Here is a 16,586-nt window from a genome sequence, read left to right as displayed (position 1 = left end):
CCCAGCGCGCCGGTGGCGGGGCCGCGCCTGCGCCGTGAGGGCCCCGCGCGGTTCGAGCGCGGTGCGAGCGGCGTTGGGCGCTGCTGTGGCGGGCACGGGGCGGCTCCGCCACCGGCACCGACCCGCTCGGAGCCGAGGGACGGCCGCCAGTGCCCCGTGCCGCAGCTCTCCGCCAGCTCGGGCCCCTGGCGCTGGTGCTGCCCGTCCGCCCGGGCCCGGTTCGCTTTCGTCTCTCGTTGCGCTGGTCACGGGCAGCGAGGCAAGTTTTGCGCGTTCGCGTGTGCGCCGTTCGCTTCTCGGGCTCCCCGCCAGGTGCACGGGACTGCCAGATCTCTGGGATGCGCTGCGTGACAGATTTTTGGCAAATAATACATAGCAAGTTTTTCCGGTTTTCATATATGGCAAGTCATGAAGCTTTTTGTACTTCGTGAATGCATATAGAACTCCTCACAAAAGAGACAATTTGTTATTTTTATCTAGTGAACATGGGAAAGAGTAGTGTGTGAAATGTACGTCTACATTTGGAAATTCAGTATTCTCTTTATTGTATTTTTTTCTCCTTTCCTTTTTTTAATCTTTGCAAATAGTCTTTATGCACATTTAACAGTGTTTTAATATTAAATATTACTTTAGCCTTATGCATGTTATCAATGGAATGTAGTATGTGGACTTGCTCTAAAAGTGGTGCTGACGAAGACCTGCTCGCAAATGTACAGTCGTTACAGAATCAGCTGAGGAGAACTGAAAAAAACCTACAAACTGTAGAGAAAGAGCTTTCCAGGTATGAGCGTGTCTGGGAGTGAGAGCCTTCTGTCTCTTGTAGTGTGAATCTGCCTTATTCTGTGTGACAGATTACTGCAATTAGCTCCTTTTGTGCTTTTCGTTTGACTAGTCTTTATGAGCAACCTAAAAAAGAAAAACGGAGTAGTGACTTTTTGCTCTCCCTTCGAACACTAGTACAAGTGAACATTACAGACACTGCTTCGATGAGGTGATAGACTCCCGTCTGGAGGACTTTGAACAGCTGAATTACAACTGTCAAGGCTTTTCCAGCTGTAAGAAGAATTCTGGTAGAACATCTCACCAGGATTTTCAAAGAAAATCCAAAGTAAATATTTCTCTTCATTACTTCTTTTTAGAACTTTGGCTTTCTATTCTTTGCTATGTTTTTGAACATTTTTTGGCTGCTGGGCTTGGAGTAGATACACTGTAGCATCGGACAATGATACCAAGTGAGTCCTCTTAAGCATAGTATCATTTGAGTACATTTCTTCTGCTAAGTTTCTGCTCCCACCTTTCAGTTCTTGAGGCTTGTGAGAAAGATGGGGGCAGGTCCTGTTGCTGTAGGACAAGGGGTAATGATTTTAAACTGATTTAGATTAGCTGTAACAAGATGTAATAAGTATTTTACTTATGAGGTGGTGCAACACAGGAACAGGTTGCCCAGAGCCGTAGTAGATCCTCCATCCCTAGAAACATTCAAGGTCAGGTTGGACAGGGCTCTGAGCAAGTTGATCTAGTTCAGGTTGTCCTTGCTCATTGCAAGGTGGTTGGAATAAATGACCTTTAAATTTCCCTTTCAACCCAAACTATTTATGATTCTATGACATATTTTTATGTCTAGTCTTACTCAAATGTATTTTTATGTCTAGTCTTACTCAGTATCCACAACTTTGGATAAAACTGTGGAAGAAAATGAACATCTTCAGGAGAAGTTGGATGCCCTTCATGAGCAAAATGCATCTTTGACTTCTCAGAACCACTGCCTAAAGAACAGAGTGGAAACAATGAACTTTGAATTGATGCAGTCAAAAGCAAAAGTATGTATCTTTAGTGTATTCATCAAAGAGAAACACAAACCCCAAGACACCCAGTGACCATGATTTTTGAGTTTATAATTCCAAGCAGAATATGTTGGGTTTTGTCTTATCTTAATCTGTGTAATATGTAATATTTAGTATATATTTAATATTCAGTATTAACCTTGCACTGAATACTTTGGAATCTATTTCTCCGTGGGCAAAACAACTATATTAATTATGAATTCCATCTGTTTATGTTCCAAAGTTTAGTCTAAAGACAGTAAGCCACAAAATAAAAAATACACTATGAAAGAAAATAGTTCAGTAGTGTATTTAGTACTGTACATTCATGTGTCTGAGCTACATAGACATTAATGGGAACAATAATGGCACAGTAGTCATTTTTCTAGGAAACGAAAATAGTTGATCTCTCAGGTTGGATTAATATTGCTATTTTGAAAAAAGTGAAGGTGAGTTAGAAGGGAATATTGTATCTAATAAATCATTACTGATTTAGTGTACATTTGTCTGTACAGGTTTGTTTCAGGACAACTATGTTCTTTTATTTGGTTTATATATAATATTATATAGCTATGCTTAGTGCATTTCGTTTGAGAAATGTTATCTCCAAAACAGTACAAATAAATAGATAAACAAAATGTTTGACTGCCTGGCACTGAAAGAAGAAATATTTGAATATAAACTTTTGGGGCAAAGCAAGAGACAAGATCAACCTATAAAGAAATAGTTTTGCTAGACATCATGTCACACTGGAACTGGAAGGAATGTTAAACGAGCAGAAAATTGGACTTTATGAACAAACATAATTTACAGTAAGGTTAAGAGCGCTGTCATTCAGTAAGCAGATTGTTCTTATGTTTCTCACCTGTGTATATGCAAATGTTAATGTAACTCCAAATATGTTTGTATTTCAGATTTCATATCTTGAGGCCGCTTTAGGTACACATTTAGTCAGCATTCCGAAGTTGAAGGAACAGATTGTAAATCTGGAAGCAGAAGTTTCAGCTCAAGATAAAATTCTGAAGTAATAAGTGTACTTTAAAATCTTTATTTTATTGTTGTCTCACTGCTAGTCCAATCTCTTTTTAGGGATGACTGGTACTGTGTGGGTCATGTAATCTGGGTCTTCAACTTCAGCGCCATTTATAGGAGGAGGGAGGTGGTTTAGCTTGTGCTGAATGTACTTCAAGAAACTGAGAAAAAATAATAAAGACTGGTAAAAGAAACCAGTTTATAGTGTGTGCTGAATATGGATATGCCCTTGCAACTGGACAGAGTGATTGTTTGCTACATGACCACATATATTCTCATGTAACAAGCATATGTATTTCTAAACATGACAGTGTTCTTTGTAATATAAAGGATTCTTTCTTCAGGAATACATCAGTCAAGGCAAATGGCCAAATAAAGCTGATGTAAACACTGTTCAGAGGTGTCAGGAAGACATACCTGGTTGTCAACTTGCCATACAACCTCATGTTATGTAATATTCAATAAATATCTCAGTAGTCTGTCTTCAAAAAGAAGTATAAATACTTATGTTAAATTTGTATTTTAGTGTTCTTTCCCAGTCACACCTCTTGGCAGAGCAAATATGATTTCTATGATCAGAGCTCATGACACAAAGACAGCTCTCTGGATCCTTGGCAGTTGTGACACCTGGTGCCTATTGACAAGTCTTAGACACCACTCCAGACTGCAGACATATTCCTGGGGAGTCTGGAGACTACAAGTGTTCCTAGCCTAGTTTTGAGAGTTACAGCATATTTGTCTAGCACTTCTTGAACATCATGTGTAGAAAAGAACAACAGAAATCTATTTTCTTTACAAAACGTTCTTATTTTTTTATTATGCTTTGTTTATTTGCTAGAGATGCAGAAGATAGACTAGATCAAAATCAGAAAACAGCAACGGAAAGAGAACACATGTTGCAAAGATATCAAAAGGGCTATAAAAATCTGAAAATGAAGTTAATTGAACAAAGCAAGCAAGGAAAGAGGTAACTAACTAATTTGATTAAATGAAGCCTAGAATAGTAGAGCATAAGTGTTTATTTCTATTGTTTGCTTTGTGGAATCAAATTGCTTTTCTGTTTTAAGGATGTTATTTTTAAAAAAAGGGGAAATTCTGTGGGAAGGTAATGATTATTTAAATAGACACATTTAAAATCTTGAAATTAGCTGGTAGTTGCAGGTTGATAGCACAAAGTAGTAACCAGTTTATCAGCTGTTATTTTTTTTTCTTCAGAATGGATGTATTACAGTGGAAAGCTTCAGTGTCCAGAATATATTTTTCCTGAATTATTTTTGTCTTTGTCTTGCAAGAACCTGCAGTGTATGCTCAGTACTTGGTATTCAGCAATATTCCTTGGTGTGAGGAAAGTGATAAAAGCACAACTCAATCAAGAGAGCATTTTTATGTTATCCTTAATCTTACCTGTCCATATGGTACTGTTGAAAAGGGTGCTGTAATTCCATCTCAATCCCCATTTCCCTCTCCTATTGCCTCCTTTGGCCTAGTGGTTCCATCGCCACTGGGAAGGCTAGGGAATTTGACTATTGGAAGTTGCTATAAACACTCTTATCACCTCCAAAATGTGATTTTAAAGGAGTGGAATAAATAAAAGGATCCCTACCTGCCCTATTAATTTAACTGCATTACCTGGGGCAAAAATTAACTGAATTAATGGCTTGGGAAAGCATTTCTTGAACCATTTAAATGCAAACTCTGTTTAACTTGTGCCTCTACCCATGAAATTACTTCTAACCTTCTTAGGGCAAGAAAACCTGAAATACTATAAGGCTTGCACTACTGGTTGAATAAATGTTTTGCTTTATGATTGCTGTTCATTCAGAGCATGTGGGAAACTAGCTGTACTTAGTTACTAGTTGCAAATGTAAATATTTTGGTACTTCAGAAAAGCTGAGCTTCTGCCAGGTGTTACAGGCAACATATGACGTTATGGTTAGTATTAATAATTATTATGGTTTACTTTTAATCATTAATTCCAACAACTTACTATTCTTTATCCAGGTAAACTGAAGTGCTTTAGACTAATGCTGGTTTTTTGTTCTGAAATGCTTTTATCCCATTCTCTGAATACTTTTGCCATCTTCAAATGGGCAGTGGTGGTGAGAGACACCGATCTGAGGGTTGGTTGTACTTTGATGAGGCACTGCCCTATCCCCACAACTCCCTTAGTGGAAGAGAGAAATGTTATGGAGCAGCAGCAATTCTTGTGTGCCTGTGTTGGCTGTCCTGAACAGACTGCATACCTGAGCTGTCCTGAGGTTACTCTGCCAGCTTCTTCCGTAATGAGTAATGATAGGGGAAGAGGCAGTGGCGTGGAATGATAGAGGCAAAAAGGTGGGAGTCTGGGTTGTTTCTTGGAAGACATTTGCACGTGATATCTGGGGCTTGGAAAGTTGGAAGAAGAAAGGAAGTACCTGGATTAATTACTGTAGTAGTTGTTTTTAGTAACTGGAGAAGATAGTTACATTAATAGCTGGAGTTTGTAGGTTTTAAAATTGGTTTGCATCTTTTGCTTGTTAGAGCACAACAGCAGAGAAATGAAGCTTTGTTAAATGTGGAGGAGCTGACAAGAGCTTTCACAAAGTATAAAGCAGAACTAACTGAAAAATTAGAAAAGGTGAGAGTTTTTCTTCACTTGTATTTGCCATGGTATTAAGAATTTTATTCCAATAGGCCAGGCAGCTAATAGCAACAAGTTCATCAGTGAGTCAAGAGGTGGGACAGGGTAAGCAACTGTTTATGGTGATAAATTGTTATATAATTTTACACTGTCTTTGCATGGTCTGGATCTTTGGAGTTTGCATCTTTGGAGTATCCTAATACTGCTGCTGTTTCTTCTGTCTCCTGCTTGCCAGCTGGGAATTTTACATTTTAGAAATACAAGATCCTTTTAAAAGAATTATTTTTCTCCATATGTATAAGCTGTTCAATAAACCATGTGCTGAAGAAGAGCTAAGATGAAAAGGAATTCTTCTCCCAAAGTTCCAATGATCAAAATTGTCAATCCTTACTGCCTTGTGGAAGGAGAAAATACAGTTAGCTCTTACAGAGAATTTTTTTTTATTAGACTTCTTTCCTTGTGGAACAGGAAAATTTGCCAACCACAAATATTTGTGGTGGCTGGTGAGGCTACGTTGCAAGGGACAAAGAGAGTCCACTGGTGGGACAAGTTCCTGGTACCAAAAGAACCTCCTCAGGTTAGGGTGACCAGAAAGGCTTCTCCCAGGATGCATTGTTCTGCTTCTCTGGTTGACCCGTGGTCCCTCCACCCCCTTGCTACCTTATATGTTTCATGTCCCAAAAAGTTCTCCCCATTGGTTCCCCCCATTGGCCTTTGCCCCTCGCCACTCCCCCAGAGTTTCCCCATGGGTCCCCATTGCCCAGTCCTGCCTGTGTACTGCCCCCGTGCCCCCAGATCATTGGTCCCTGGTGCTCGGCTCGCTCCGGTACTTAAACCTGGACCCTCCATTGTTTCTTGTCTTCGCTTCTTGACTCCTTCACGGGTGTGAATGCAATAAACCTCTGTTCATGGAATTCAGTGCAGAGACCCTTCCTGCCTCTTTGCCATCGACCGTATTGCTGAAGCTGCCCGTGCGTTTGTGCGTGCACGCGTGTGTGAGTGTGTGGCTGATCCTGCCGAGCGGCTGTGCTAACGAGACGCTCTCGGAACAGCGCAGCACCTCGCGCTCTGCCACAGAAGCCGCGGAGCCCGGGTTAGCGATAAATATGCCCTAAAATACTCAGTTAATTTTTTCCTAAATGACAGAAAAATTTCTTTGCCTCTCTACTCTTCACAATAGTGAGCAATAGTGTTATCTACTAACTTACCAGCAAGAGCATAGCGTTTATAATAATTCTTTTAAAAATAGCCTCTTGACCATGGAAGCTTAGTTTATTGCTGTACAGTGATGAAAAAAAATTGCTTTTTAAGGCTAAAGCTGAAGACGAGGTATTGGGAAAACGTTTAATTAATTGTGAAAAAGAAAAAGAGGAGTTGAATGAAAGGTGTATCAGCTACAGAAAGGATCTAGACATCCTAGAGGAGCAACTAAGGTAACACAAAGGCTTTTAAAAATTCTTTGCACAGTTATTATAGAAGAAATTGCATGTTGCAGATGTCACTGTGAATATGCTACTCAATTCATGTAGTTCAAACCAATACATTTCTACCTATTTTCTGTAACTAATTTTTAAACACTTTAATCCCACCTGCTGCCACTCATTCCCAGTAAGAAGCTCCCCACCAAGCCTTCTGGGACACTGATTCCCTGGGTTGCTGGCTGCTCCTGACGGCTCTGTGGCTGCTCTGGTTTGCTGTGTAGCTGTGCTCTGCCCGTGGGGTGCTCATGCACCTGCCAGTGAGCAGCACCCAGGGAGTCCCCTTGCACTGCCAGCTGTGGGTCCCTGCCTCTTGCATATCATGGTGGCAGTCCCAGCTAGAATGAAGGATACTCTTGGCATCTGATGGGGAGGCCGCACTCAGGCCTCAGTGGAGGTTGTGATGCTGACTGCAGCTTATGGAACAGTCAAACTTGGTTTTGACTGCTCTCTGTCCCAACTCCCACTGTTAACACGTTGTTATGCTTGTATGTTTCATTTCAAGCTGAACCCCCCTTTTTTTCAGGAGTTCTTTGGTAATTCCCTCATTGCTTTAATGAGGGAAGACAACCATCAGCTGGTTGTCTTTAGAATTGTTAGGTTTGGACAAACACCTGCACAGATATTTTGGGGGTATTCAAATTTACATGCGTTGTCCACGCTCACATTCCTGTCTTAACTGTTGTTCTTTAGGCCATTTTGGCAGGAATGGGCAGTGTATGAGCACCCTTATATTAGCTTGAGTCTCCTTAATAATTCTCTGCTTCTAATAATGAAAATCCTCTATGTTGAGCTATATCTTTTTAATGTCTTTTTAGGCAATTAAAGGAAGAGAATCACAACACAAAAGAAGAAATTAAAACTCTAGAGGCAAAGAACACTGAAATGACATCAGTGCTGAGTCAGTCTGATCAGAAGATCATCAAGCTTGAGAGTGAACTTTCTGAAAAAGAAATAGTACTTAAAGAGAAAAGTGCTCTAATAAGTGAAAATGAAGAGCTGAGAGCACTTACTGCACGGCAACATAACCACTTGAAATTATGTTGTCAAGAAATTGAGGATTCAAGGGAAGAGCTCAACATATTAGAAACCATTATTTCTCAGCTGTCTTTAAGTACATCTGAAGAGGTAGAGTAACTAACACAGTCTTAACAGTGTATTATGTTTTGAATAATTTTAAGGATTGACTTATCCAAACTTCTAACATCCTGGCATATGTCTTAAAAGTTATATACTGTCTTAAAAGTTATATGCCAGTATAACACATGAATTAAGGAGGCTGTGAAGCAATAAAAAGTTGATTTTTCATTGATCTTTGTTTTCTGTTAACTTATAGTTTAAATGGCACCATTTCAAACACCAGTTATGGAGTTCTTCAACAAAAGAAGCTACTTCTGAATCTTGTGGTGAATCAAGTAAACCTTTGATTGCAGACCTAAGGTATAACTTTCTGGTTACTGAACTATGGCAAGAATAGGCAGTTAATAAGGCGGTATTAGAACTAACGTGTAGAAAGAATGTTTAATAGTTGTCTCCTCTTTTATAATAGCATTAAACTGGCGATGAAAGAAGCAGAAAGTCAAAAGCCTTGTGCAAACTTAACCATCTGTACTGAAGCTGAGCATCTTTGTAATCGTAATGAACGACAAGAAAACAGCAGGTTGTGCCACCTGGAAATGGAGCCTGTCAAATTGATCAGAAATCCAGGAGGTAAGCTTGCTGAAATAGCTGTGCAGTTCTGTCTAATTAATCCACAGAACAGAAATGTTCTGGAGGGATTCAAGTTAGTTTTATAGCTGTTTTGAAACGTACCTCTGAGCTAACAGGTATGGTTTGGTTGAACAGGGAGCATTTTGCTGCCTTGGAAACTGTCATGTTCTCCAGACACAACATATTCCTTTCTTTTGCTACTTAAGTTGCTCATTCAGCAATAGCCAAGTTAAGAGTTGTGTTGAAATGGAACCATGTATTTTTTTCTTTATGCAGGTTGTGCTAAGGTCTCCATATTTTTATTGACTCTTTGTATCCTGTTGTCACAGTGTTTCTGTGATTGCTTCTGTCATTGCTGTTAGGACTGCTCCATGAAATTATGTCAGGGCACCTACATGACGATGCTGTCTTTGGTTTGTTTGTTTGTTTGTTTCTTGGAGTATTGTTGGGGTTTTTGTTGTTTGTTTTCATGAGTCTCTGCTTTCAGTTACATTATGGGTTTGCATGTTCTTTTATAAATTAATTTTAAATTTATTTTTTCTACTTTGAGAGAGGAGAAAATGTCAACAGTTGGAACTTATAAGCAAACAATTTGAAAAGCTGAGGCGAAAATTCCAGAAAGAGATAAAAGAGTTACGCACTAAACTGACAAAAGCAGATGATGAGAATTCTGCTTTGAAGACCAGCATGGCTCAAAGAACCAGTCAGTTTCAAATCATACAGGAAGACCTATTGAAGAAGGCTTCAAAAACTAGTAGCTTAGAGAGAGAAGTAAGTTTTTAATGACACTGAAAAGAATATGCCACTTTTTCTTTAGTTCAGTAATCAAAGCTATTGAAGACAATAGTTATGGAAAAACTGCAATTGCTATAATAATTTTAAAATCTGATTAATTTGAGAAAATTTTAAACTAAACTTTTCAGCAAGCAGAAGGACTTAGATAGCAGCCTTGATTTTTTAATTCTCAGAAATACTGTTTTAAAGCTGGTGTAGTAGGTAGGCTTTTCTGCTACTAGTTTGATTTGTTATGTGGAAAATGTGCACAGTCTTGTTGGTTTGGTGTGGTTGAATTAACGGGTAATCTTAGGAAGTAGATGTTGAAGGAATTGTATTTTTCCTAATTAAATGCTAGTGTAGTTGCCAGAGATGAACTCCATTACCAGAGAGACACAAAAGAAAAAATTTAAGCTTCTGCTTTTCTCAGGGTGAATAAGTTAAATTGCTAATGTTTCCATTCTGGTGCTAATGGGTTTATAGAGTTCAGCTAATGGGATTTGCAGTATTTCCTAGTAATGAATGTAAATGTTATAAATATGTAATAGCTATTTCACTGATAATTAATTGGATAAATTGTAGGTAAACTGTCCTGAATCTTTCTCTGTAAGTAATAAAAGATGATAGATCAACAAAATCAACCAAACAATTTATTAAAAATATTATAGTAGTAGCTAAAATGGAATCGGTGATAAGAAATTGTATACAAATATTTGAATAAACCTGAAGCAGTTGTCTACATGCTGTTTTGTGCCATATTTAATTTCAGATAAGAAAGAAATCTTCTCAACTTTCTGCACTTGAGAAACAGTTGGAAGAAAAGACTATTGCTTATTCCAGTGCTGCAGAAAGAAATGCTGAGTTGGAACAGGAACTCACGGTAAAATGTTCTCAGTGAGAAACTACATTTCTGTAACAAGACATAAAAGTTTAACTTAACAGTAGTATTCCCTGTATTCAAAATGTGTAGACTTTCAGATCTGCTAAATAATCAATGCAGATTTTAGGGAACACAGGTTTTAAAAACTGAATCTTGTTTGAAATAAAACATCTTTTATTCCCTGCCTTTGAATGTGGTAAGTTATTAATGAACATGGTGCCTTTTCCTTGTGGTCACACGTGCAATGAAGATCTGGCCCTGTAAAATTGCCTTTGGTTTCAGCGACATACATGTAGATTTGTAAATAAAAAAGTCTTCCAAATGGTGTTTTAAAGATTCCATCTATTCATATGAACACTGAATTTCTTTTTGTCAGAAGTTGTTATCTGTGCCATAGTCCATCTTGACAGACACCTTGTCTCTGTAGAGGCTGGATTTACTGACATTCTATACTTCTATTACAGCTGTGACATCCTCTGAGATGACACATGCTCTGTGTAACTTTAGTATTTTCTTTGTTGTTCCTTTATGAAATCTATAAACTAGATGATCAAATAAAACACCGCTTAATATCACAGCTAAATGTTTTTATTAAGTCCTTTTATTGTTGCTGCTTCCCAGGGTAAAAACAGACGCATTCATGAGCTGGAAACCACTATCAGTGAAGAACATGAGAAAATAACTTCTGCTTTTGAAAATGAAAAGTTGGTTCACTTTGAGCAGCACAAAGAATTGGAGAAACAGATTGACTTAGTAAGACCTTTATCGTGTGGTACTATGTATGAGTGTTATACTTGGTAACTTTTTCCTATGTTTATTTGTCTTGTAATTTCGAGGCACATCCATTTAAAAAGTTATGTTAAGAAGCTCCTTCTTCTCCCTACATTCCCTGATTTTAGTACATTTTCCATCTAACTAGCTATACAACTTTCCCTCTGGAATATTCATATCCTGCTCAGCTGAAGAGAAATAAGGAGATAAGGAGTTAGGAAAGGTACTGTTGTTCTTTGCTCCAAACACCCAAAAAAAAAAAAAAGTATAGCTTTAGTGCCTAGTGAATGGATTTAAAGCACGACAGCTTCTAAAAATGTTCTCTTGTTGGCTGAACCTCGGCCAGTCTGAGTCATATGAGCATCTGCATTCAGGGAGAATTGTTGGTAGGTTTTTCAGTCTCTAGAGAAGAAGTCTGTTTCTCCATGTGATTAGAAATATAACTGTGATTATTTCTAGCTGTTCAAGAAACTTCTCATCTTTTACTAAGGAATGTATGCATGTCTTATTGTCTTGGCTGGTGACAGACAATTATACTCTGTCTGCCTTCATTCTCCTTCATTTGAAATATTAAGTGCTTGGGATTTCTTGATAGTTTTAAGACTGTGCAATACTGCCAATGGCAGGAATGTATTTAATTTTCATTATAAAGATGATGGGTGAACAGAACTGAATGACATATTTAGATGCACAAATTCTTATTAAAACAATAAATTATGATTTACTTACGGACAGCTTCGGACACAGCTGGGGAAGAAACATCAAGAATTCATTGAACAAGAGAAAATAATATCTGTTTTACAACAAGAGGTTATACATAAACAGCATCACATTGAGTCATTGGATGGGCTGTTAATAGGAAGCAGAGAGGTAAGGTTGGCTCTTGACTTTCTTTAAATGAAAATCAAACAAGTGACTAAAAATAATGAAAAGCATATCCTTAAATACATGGGAAAATTGGGGAAAATGAAAGATGTTTATGTTTTAGCTTCTTAATTCTTGTTTGAGTAATTGACTGAATCTAGTGTAGTCACCAGTTACTGCTACTACTGCTATATATTGTACAAATTTTAATGACCTTTCAGTATTTTCTGTCTTTATGCCTCTGGATTGCCCCTTGGGCTTTTCTCTCTAATGAAAGGAAAGAGATCTGGATAAAGAATGATTGCATCAATCCTGTACTAGGTGAAAAACCAAGAATGTTCTAGTACGATAATGTTTTATTCCTTTTAACAATGCCTGCTGCTGAAGAATATGAAGAGACATCTATCAGCAACCAAATTCACTTCAGAGTATCATGTACACAAATACATTATACAAGAACATGTATTTTAAATACACTGATCTGCAGGTTTTTCCTGATTCTGAATATAAGTTTTTATTAAATTACTGTTATTATATTAATGTAATATATTTTGTTCTCTTGAATAAAAATATCTGTAAAAACAGGAAATGGAAAATCAAAATGTCAAGAAAGATCAAGGCTTGAAGGTGCTGGAAAGTCAGTTAACAGAAGAAAAAATCAAAGTTAGTAAGCTCTTTGTAATTTTCAAGTAATAGTTTCAAGGTTTGCAGTAGTGGTGTATTTCCTTCTATCTTCTACAGAAAAACTGTCTCAGTAAATATTCCAGAAGTCATTTATCTGAAGTATTTCTTTTTTATCTGTTGTTTCATTTTGATTTGTTTTCTTTTTTTTAATTAAAAGAAGCATGATGAAACCTACGGTAAGAGCTTATGCAATGGATAATTGCTTTATGCAATTATTATAGTTACAAATAGGGCAAAGTTGTGCTTATTGTACTCCTAAAGTCCAACACTGTCTCACAGAGCTAATGTTATATATGCTTTTGGTCTATATATGGCATATATTTTAGATATATATGATACTATAATATTGGTCATGTTTTTAGCCATCTATACCTCTTCCTAGTGTTTGCCTGATAAATATTTATCGTGCAGCACTTGCAACGGGATTTTAATAAACCAGTGCTGTGTGGGGATTTACCCCAGTCAGGTTTCAAAGTATTAAATCTTCAGGATATCAGTAGGAGAAGATACTGGGGACTTTGCTGTTTTCATGCACTTTCTGAGCTTATGTTGGACCAATTTTCTATCCATGTGGTTTTATAGTATTTGGGATGTTTTCCAGAGATTTAAAATTAGGACACATTGTAATTTCTCTTCAAAAAGCTCTTGGATTAGCTGGGGACAGAGATATACAGTCCAGTATGGTTTAGAAAACTGGCAGTCTGATTGCAAAATTGAAAGCATTAGTCATGCTGCAGCTAAATTCAGTACAATTCTCATTGATGAGAAATCCTAGCACTGAAACTAAACAGTTAAGAAAGCTTAATTACTGTGCCTTAAGATCTCTGGGGGTTTGTTTGTTATAATTTTTATCAGTTCAAGGTTATAAGGTATTTTTTAGAGATTACTCAAACCCGAATGAACATTAAAAGTGTAAAATAGATTAACAGTGGTGACACTGCTCAAAGGTCTTCCTTTCCCATTTGCTGAAACTCAGGCACTGTCTCCCAGTGCAGAAAGGGAAATCATGCTGCTTGGTAACTTTTTGAGAAGGATTCTATTAAGATCTGAGTGTTTTTTTTCAAAAACGTGTGTCAGCTCACCTATGATGATAATTCCAAATTTATTTATGCAGTTCTATATGTAATAAAACATGATGGATTCATTTTTGGTATTGGCCATCTGTTTGCTTTTAAATTCTAGCTACTGACAAATGCTGGCATATCTTCTCATAACTGATTGTCTCACCTGATCTAAACACAATCTGAAGTATTGTAATTTTGAATTTCACAAATACTTTTAATTTTTGAAGACTATTTCAGTTTTAAAGTTTACTATAATCTTCCATGACTGTTTTATACTCCTACGATAAAAATGTAGCTTTTCTGATGTTTTACACAAAGATGCCTTTTAATACAATTTTTAGACTAGTTAGTACAAACCATGCCATGCAATTTTAAATAATCTATTGCATTCACCTAGGTACGACAACTTGAGTCAGCACTAAATCTATGTAAGGAAGAAGTTGCACTGTATTTGAGTCAGTCACAAGAAAATAAGGAGATGTTTGAAAAGCAGCTGAAAGAAAGGTCTGAAGAGGTAACAGTTGTTCTACAACTCTTCTGTACTCCAGAGAACACTTGTTATGATTGATTTAATCTAAAAGTTTGTGAAATAACAGCCAAAATTTGCAACAGGAACTGTGAATAGGAAGCAAGCTGGGAAAAGATTATACATTTTGTGAGAGTAAAGGGAGAAATCATAACTAAGAAACACTGGATAAGTTAAGAGAAAAGAAGCACTAAGATAAATGAATTGTTGAAAGAACTAGCAAAATCAGAATTATGTGAACAAAGCATTATCTTGGAAAAAATGGAGAGAGCACTATTGCAATTTAAATTTAAGTGCACATAATTGATTTGTTTTACAACTGTCTTAATGAGGAAGAAGTCCTGAGGATAAGAAAATGTTTACTTCAAGAACCTGAGTTTTATCATACTTTCCACTACTACATGAAAGCAAGAAAGAGTTAACTTTAAATATTAGAATGAATTTTTATTTGTGGGTGAACTAATTATATAGTAGGCTAATCACGTCAGTGCTGGCCTACCTGCTGAGAGAGGCTTTAGTCAAGTGGAGATTGCTAGACCCTGTACAGGCTTAACTTGATGGAAATTTGTGGTCTGTGTCACACATAAGCCTGTGATATTTACTGCTGCTTCCTAAGCCCTAAATTCTATTGTTCTTATACTGCATATGAAGGGACTGGATGCTGTGTGAAACATCAAGTGTAGCAAGCGAGGCTTTGTAATTATGACCACTATTTATGTTTTTCTAAATAAGTTCCAGTCACTACTTCTCTTCAGAGTGAACAGTTAGTGATTTATTTCTGATTTTTTTTTTTAAGAACACTTCCCTTTTTTTTCTTTTTTTTTTTTGTTCCGTGGAACAGTTACTCCTGGCATTCACCACTGAGAAAACAGACTATTCAACATAAAACAAGTTAGGCACTCAAAATTCCCTTTTTTATTGGAATGACTATTGCCATATAGGCAGGAAGAAACAAAGAGGAGGACTGAGAACAAAACCTCAAGGGGAAAACAAGGACTTTCTGAGAAATAAAGAAGACTGGCAGAAAGAAAAGTAGTTCAGTAATTTAGAAACTAAAAATCGGTTATGTATGTTTTTAAAATACTGACAAGTTATAGTTAGAAAGCAAGAATCAAAACCTGGGGCTGAGAAGTTAGTACTTTCCTTGTTTTATTGAGCCCAACTCAGTGATGAATTATGAGAGGTCTGTTACGTACTTTTGAAACTGTAACGCAACTGAATTCAGACTCAAAAGTTTCATTGAGTCACAAGTGTGATTCTGTGCTCATTAAGAGAGAATAGCTGATGCAAGTACAAATAAAAATGTTTTATTGTAATGGAAAATAAATGTCTTTTCAGCTTCATTATTTACAGAAAGAAATAAAAATAAAAGGTCAGAATATTCAGGACATGAATGAACAAAATATTCTCCTCCAACAAACTTTGCATCATTATCAGCAAATGTTACAGGAAGAAACTATTAGAAATGGGGACTTGGAAGATAATCAAATTAAACTTGAAAAACAGGTACAGTATGGTGAGAAGTGTCTACATATAGAGAGAAAATTAAATGCCTTATATATGTTTTCATAATACCTATAAAATCTGAATATTTCTTTGATAACTATTTGATAATTATTAACTAACTAGTTATTATTAACTAACTAACTAACTTTGATAATTATATATTAACTAGTTGATAATCATTATTTTAGATGTATCTAAAATAAAGAGTTTAGGGGCTTGTTTTATCTTAAGCCAGGTTCTGAGCCATCAAAAATTCTAGCTAGCATTAGAGTGGCTAGGTACTTGGAAAATCAAACCCTAGGCTGCAGTTAAGGAGAGGTGCATTTAAATTCAGAAAGTTGCATCTTGTTATATTTGCTAGAAACTATTAGTCTTTCAAATGTGCAGAGTTTTAGTCTTAAAGTACATACAGACTATAAAGAAGTCTGTTGTGTAAAAACTCTCTCCCTATGTGAGTTGCAAGGCAAGGATGTGTATTTCTTTGGTATATAATTTTAAAGTACTCTTTAAATGCCATTTCAAATAGGTATTCAATTTGGAAAAAGAGCTTCAGAAGCAGAAAGCACGTGCAGAAAATGAGTTGAGAAAGGTGGAGGAGAAACTTCGCCTAGCTGCTCAAGAAGCAGATTTAAACAGACAGAAGGTGGATGAACTTAATTGTACAATCAGGTAGGTTTAGTGTAAGTGAGAGATGTATTCTGCACACGACATATGGATCAGAAAGACTGCTGTCTGAAATGGTCTTCAGCTGGGGGCTTGCACACTTCAGTCTCTCTGTGAGCACTGACTGCAAATCAGAAGGGAAACTTCTGACTAGCAGAGGCATGAGTTTCTGGAACAGTTTTCCAATGGAA

At 36.9% G+C, this 16,586-nt stretch overlaps 1 protein-coding gene across 5 annotated transcripts in view; it reads left to right on the top strand.

The window, feature by feature from the left end:
• The first annotated feature begins 62 nt into the window (after positions 1-62).
• CCDC18 (coiled-coil domain containing 18) overlaps positions 63-16,586 on the top strand; it is a 26,211-nt gene continuing 9,687 nt past the window's right edge. For 2 of the 5 annotated variants that reach the window (XM_048312534.1, XM_048312536.1), the window contains exons 1-19: positions 63-259; positions 634-781; positions 958-1,108; positions 1,653-1,820; positions 2,738-2,847; positions 3,694-3,822; positions 5,376-5,472; positions 6,787-6,908; positions 7,772-8,081; positions 8,290-8,393; positions 8,503-8,663; positions 9,214-9,434; positions 10,207-10,317; positions 10,939-11,070; positions 11,824-11,958; positions 12,538-12,615; positions 14,098-14,214; positions 15,565-15,732; positions 16,259-16,401. In XM_048312534.1, the coding sequence (XP_048168491.1) occupies positions 642-781; positions 958-1,108; positions 1,653-1,820; positions 2,738-2,847; positions 3,694-3,822; positions 5,376-5,472; positions 6,787-6,908; positions 7,772-8,081; positions 8,290-8,393; positions 8,503-8,663; positions 9,214-9,434; positions 10,207-10,317; positions 10,939-11,070; positions 11,824-11,958; positions 12,538-12,615; positions 14,098-14,214; positions 15,565-15,732; positions 16,259-16,401 (2,597 nt within the window). In that variant the 5' untranslated portion in view covers positions 63-259; positions 634-641. Of the gene's footprint in view, positions 260-633; positions 782-957; positions 1,109-1,652; positions 1,821-2,737; positions 2,848-3,693; positions 3,823-5,375; positions 5,473-6,786; positions 6,909-7,771; positions 8,082-8,289; positions 8,394-8,502; positions 8,664-9,213; positions 9,435-10,206; positions 10,318-10,938; positions 11,071-11,823; positions 11,959-12,537; positions 12,616-14,097; positions 14,215-15,564; positions 15,733-16,258; positions 16,402-16,586 lie in introns of those variants that run through there. The other 3 variants (XM_048312535.1, XM_048312538.1, XM_048312539.1) reach the window with 3 other exon arrangements.

Source organism: Corvus hawaiiensis, chromosome 9 (assembly GCF_020740725.1).
Source record: "Corvus hawaiiensis isolate bCorHaw1 chromosome 9, bCorHaw1.pri.cur, whole genome shotgun sequence".
NCBI lineage: Eukaryota > Metazoa > Chordata > Aves > Passeriformes > Corvidae > Corvus > Corvus hawaiiensis.
The sequence above is the reverse complement of the archived record's forward strand: the minus strand, read 5'-3'. Positions and strand labels throughout refer to the sequence as shown.